The sequence below is a fragment of the Trachymyrmex septentrionalis genome, unplaced genomic scaffold (assembly GCF_001594115.1).
Source record: "Trachymyrmex septentrionalis isolate Tsep2-gDNA-1 unplaced genomic scaffold, Tsep1.0 scaffold95, whole genome shotgun sequence".
Classification (NCBI taxonomy): domain Eukaryota; kingdom Metazoa; phylum Arthropoda; class Insecta; order Hymenoptera; family Formicidae; genus Trachymyrmex; species Trachymyrmex septentrionalis.
In genome coordinates this window covers 656262-661896 of record NW_017306139.1, presented here as the reverse complement: position 1 = coordinate 661896, position 5635 = coordinate 656262, and the positions used below count along the sequence as shown (strand labels likewise).

The 5635-nt window shown below is 27.6% G+C and overlaps 1 protein-coding gene across 1 annotated transcript in view; it reads left to right on the top strand.

The window, feature by feature from the left end:
• Nucleotides 1-507: 507 nt before the first annotated feature.
• LOC108756098 overlaps nucleotides 508-5635 on the top strand; it is a 15814-nt gene continuing 10686 nt past the window's right edge. Inside the window, 5 exon segments of the mRNA XM_018499676.1 lie at nucleotides 508-869; nucleotides 1439-1819; nucleotides 2288-2492; nucleotides 4152-4307; nucleotides 4463-4507. Coding sequence (XP_018355178.1) covers nucleotides 508-869; nucleotides 1439-1819; nucleotides 2288-2492; nucleotides 4152-4307; nucleotides 4463-4507 — 1149 coding nt within the window.

Genomic DNA, 5635 nt, shown 5'->3' with positions numbered 1-5635 from the left:
CTTTATGTAATATTTGTCTGAAACATTTGTTAATTCTATTGTATTAGTAGTCAGAATTGAGAGAAAGTTCCAAAAGAGGTGCGCGGTAAATGCTCATAATATTTTCTAGTTTTATTCGTATGACGATGCATTGCATTACAATTAAATGAGATTCATAATTCGAGATAATATTATATACAAAATTGTAACATGATGTGTTAAGTAAATAAAATTTACCGGAGACGTTTACATTCAGTATTAAATGATTTAAACGGTTTGTGAAAATTAATTACATAAATTTATTTCATAAAATATTATATTATACTGTTTTCTACATTAAACTTAATTTTTCTTATAATTACCATACATGTGTATATTTTATCGCGCGGATATTTAATTTAGCAATTGAAAAAAAATATTTTTTGTAGTGATTTTTTTAAACGACTTTTTTTTAGATATTTTACATACAGAAAGAGTCCATACTTTTATGCTCATCGATAAGTTACAGGTAAAGGGAGAGGTACAAATATGCAAATACTTTCTCTAAATTTTTTAATACATAGTCTTTGTGGTATATGGCGACCTAATAAGTGGTCATCAAACGGCGCAAAACTGATGTATAACGTATTTACCTTTATTGTAATATTCTCGGAATACTTTTTGGTGTTAACTCAATTTATGGATATAGTACTTATTGTCGATAATATCGACGATTTTGCCACTAATACTCTAATGTTCCTAACTATTGTTGCTGTATGTTGTAAAGCGACTGTTGTTGTGGTACGTCGAAATGCAATCACGAACTTGATGCAAGTATTGATGAAAACACCGTGTAAACCTTGTGACGAGGACGAAGTGGCAATACAATCAAAATATGATATGTTTATCAGGTAGATACTTATAAACCCGTATTCAGAACGCGCTTTTATCAATAAAAGCGTACTTTTATCTCTAAAATTCTATAGTATGCGTGATGTAAATTATAATATGTTAGCGCGATAACATCGTTGTAAGCACGTTCTGAATACAAGAGGACCATTATTAAAAAGATTCTATAGTAAAACTCGAACAAAATTTCATTACAAGAATTTAGTTTACGTATTATTATATATGAAACATATTTGATCTTCCACCAAAGGATTCAATTAGTATTGGTAAATATGAGAATTTTAGCATTTGCCAAAAAGTCTTCTATTTATTGAATTTTGACGTTACATCTTACAGTTATCATTGCTATATTTAGAAATGTGATTTTATATTTTGTTTAATTCAAAGACTCTTAAAGTGAATATTCTGCAAATATTTTAAAATAATATACGTACGCACAAATATGCACACAATGATAATAGTTACATTCTGTCATTGTAAACTTATGCAAATTAAAAGAAAAAATAAATTGTAAATCCAAATTGTAAATATATAAAATATATTAAAAATAATCTTAATTTTATAATTACAGATCGTGTTCAATAAAATATTCACTTTTAGCAACAAGCTCCGTTACAGGCACTACAATAGGATCAGTATTAAACATTATGCAAGGTCATCTGCCCTATCGAATATGGCTGCCATATAATTACAATGTATCTACGATGTTTTGGGCTATATCTGTTCATCAAATTATAACTGTAATTTTTTCCGCCATGATAAATATTGGCACAGATACATTAATCTTTGGATTGATTTTACATACGTGTGCCCAGCTTAAAATTTTCGAAAGTCGTCTTCAAAAATTAATGATTAATAGAACAATTAGGTTTCTGGAAAGTACATTCTCTTCGTCTAATAAAAACAAAACAGGGATATCAGAGTGCATACGCCATCATCTCAGCATTTACAAGTAAGTCACGTAAGAATTTTTATGCATATGCTCAAATGCCTCTTTATATGTATGTGAGCGTGTGATTGCATGCGTAAATGTTATTTATTTTTTATATTTAAAAATTATTAATGTTTAATAAAACGATAATCATTGACGTTTATAACGAAGAGATGTTTTAATTTAAAAAACATTATAAATAACTAACGTTAGTTGAAATTAATAGACAACTGGTATGATCTCGAAAACGGAGTACTCTCAACGTTACTTTATTATATGATAATTCTGTATCAAATTGTGTAGAACAAAAATTTCTGTCTTAATGCTAGCACAATTAAATAACTTTTGTTCTAGTAAATGATATACATACGAAAAAATTTTTTTACAATTTTTGGATTTGAATAGGAATCATATTAAAAAATTATGTATGAAGATAGTATAACTACCTTATTCATACAGCAATGCAAGACTAACATGAAACAATTATAGATACGCCAAAACGGTAAACGTCATATTTAACCAGGTGCTTTTCGTTCAATTCTTTGCAAGCATACTGGTATTATGTACAAGCGTGTATTATCTGTCAATACATATTACAGAATTGTCTGGTACTGCAACTTTTTTAGTGTATACCATTGGCATGTTTATACAAATCTATATTTATTGCTGGTGTGGAAACGAAGTCATTCTTAAGGTAACTATCGATACTTTATAAACAGTAAATACAAACTGATATATATTAGTAATGTAATAAAAAAATGTCACATATATATTTCTCTATAAATCAATTTGTTATATAAAATTTTGAAAAAAAAAAATCCTATAACTTATACTTAATTATACTTATTAATTTGAAAATAGTCTATGGGTGCTTTCCATTTGATGACATAAGTCGACACGTCTACTTAGCTATTATAACAACCACATGTTAATAACAATCGATTTGAAAAATCAAATACACAGAATTTATTCGCTATTTTTTTTGCGTTTTCATATTCACAGTTTCAATTTTTGCGCTGCAATTTTTAAGGGACTTCTGTCTTGGAGCAAACAGTAATATTTGTATCTAATATCACCGACAAGATATTATTAAAGACCGACATCCTTATGGGAGTTCGCGTCCTTGAATATTAAAGTGATTAAGAATTAAAAACTGATAATATTATACTTATTTTATGATTTATTAGTTTAATAGACTTAGTTATGCATTTAGAACTCATAATACTTGATTTTTCTTTAAAATTGTGATTTCAATGTTATCATCAAAGTTTGATTACCAACAGAGATGATAACTGCAGAGAAAAAAATTGTAATTTTTTTACAATATATAGGATACAGCTTTACAAGAATGCATATTTATTTATGGAATATTTATGTAATAAAAAATCATGAATTTAATAATATATAAGTCAAATATTTATGTTAATAATAGCAAATTTATATCAATTGTCGATAATGTTAATGTTCTTCAATTATCTCCGGGCCCTTGGGGCCCTTTTTATACCGTTGAAAATTTGTCCAGGGTTGACGGTCTTTAATAGTATCCCATCGGTGCTAATACATACATACGTGTGACCACGTGACAGTCAATACTTCTAACTTTTCCCGCGATGGCACTAAAAATCACATCGTCTCAATTTTCCATGGATTTTCTGAAATTGTGTTTCAAGTCCTCTTTTTTCGTGATCAGTCGCTTGTTATATCTTGCATTATGTCATGAATATGCTGAAAAAATGACACCGATATGTTAAATGTAAATTTAGATAATACAGAATGTCGTCCATAATGTTCTAGGAATATACATAGGATATTGTTAGGATGTACTATAAAATATAAAATATATTAACAATTGCATATTCGGAGTATATTCTCAGGATATCATGAATGATATCCTGAGGATATTCTGAGAATAATAAATGGGCGGAAATAGGAATGTTTTGATTATATCATGTTCTGAATACATTATATAATAGTATTATATATGCGGCGTATGCATAACTTAAATCTTATTAACATGCGCATTAATAGTCTTTTCAGTTACAAAGAATTTAGATTTCATTCATTAATATCCAGGAAAAAATGTTTCATATATAATTATATATAATTATATTATATATAATCATATTAAATTATATAAAATTATATATAAAATATATCCATGTATATATCATTTTTTCCCAAGTGTACATCAAAAGTTAATAAAATTTAAGAATATTTTTAATATGCACATAATACCAGTAGTATTAATAAATTATTAATAGATTCAATATTATTGCAAAGTGATATTTTCATTTATGTTGTGTGTGTGTGTGTGTGTGTGTATATATATATATATGTATATGTATATTGGCAGAGTATAAGCATAGGAGACGCTATATATTGTATGGACTGGCCATTATTATCAGTTAACGAAAAAAAAGAATTACTCATAGTTATGATACGAAGTACAATTCCTATAAAATTCACTAGCAGCTTCTTGATAACTCTATCTCTTCAGTCTTACAGCAATGTTAGTAGTATTGTTGTGATATATATAAATACTTTGGTGATAAAATTTCTATTCAATGTTATCAATGTTTATGGCGCAAGTCACAAAATAAGCGAATTTGTTAATAACTACACAATATTCTATACATTAACGTTTTCTAAAATTTTTTTTTTCAGATTTTAAAAACGTCATACTCGGCATTTAACGTACTTCAAAAATAAAATATGAATAATTAAAGTGTACTTGGACATAATTACGTAGTTTTTCATAAATTAGTAATACTAAAGCTTCTTATTACGTATTTATTTCAACCTTATTCTTTGTTCTAAAATTACTTTAACTGGAAGAATAGTGGCGCAAACAGACACATATTGTGTATATACGTTTTACACAATGTAATGAAATGCATGTTTTGATTTCACACACAAGCACTAATTTTGGTTTCAGCATAGAGTAAAAAAAAGAATTTCTGAGAGAGAGAGAGAGAGAGAGAGAGAGAGAGAGAGAGAGAGAGAGAGAGAGAGAGAGAGAAAATCAGTTTACGCCATATGTGATGATATTGCGCATATGGTTGATGCATATAATTATCGTGCACTTGTAGTCGGTACTCATACTGACAGTTAACTTATTGTTAAAAAATATTTGAATATTTTATAAATTGGCCTTATCGCTATATTATCTCGTACCATTAATATTTTATGCAGTGTAAAATAAGTAAGACTTTATAAGAAATACGATCTTCCATTTACCAATTATTGAAAATATTTTATTCAATGAAAATATGACAACATGCGTTATTGTAAGGAACGACATCCTTCGATGGTTACAAATAGGGAAACTTTCACAATTACAGTATTCACTTAGAAGCGAAAAAGAACACACACCCTGTAATAAATGTCTAATCGACTTCATGTCGATTATTTACTAACTGTTATTAATAGTGCTAGGGTTAAGACTTTGAAATATCTAATACTGCACGCAGTCTGTCACAAGGCGTGTTCAGTTATATTGAAATAAATTTTATTGAATTTTATAATAATAAAATATGTTATACCACTGTTAATTATTTTAGTAATTCTGTATTATTAGAAATTTTAAGAAGCAACGAGTATAAAAAAGGTGCGCGACAAATTCATACAAACATTGCTTCTTAAATGTATTCATACAAATCATATACATTGCATTAGAATTAAAAAAGTTCGTGCGATTTTCAATCCGAGATTACATATTGTACGCGATTTATGTGTTAGATGAATAATATTTGTCGCAATCAATTACGTTTAATTAAATTACGATTTAAATATTAGTTTATAGAATTTGTTAATCGCATAATCCATTTCATAAACTAT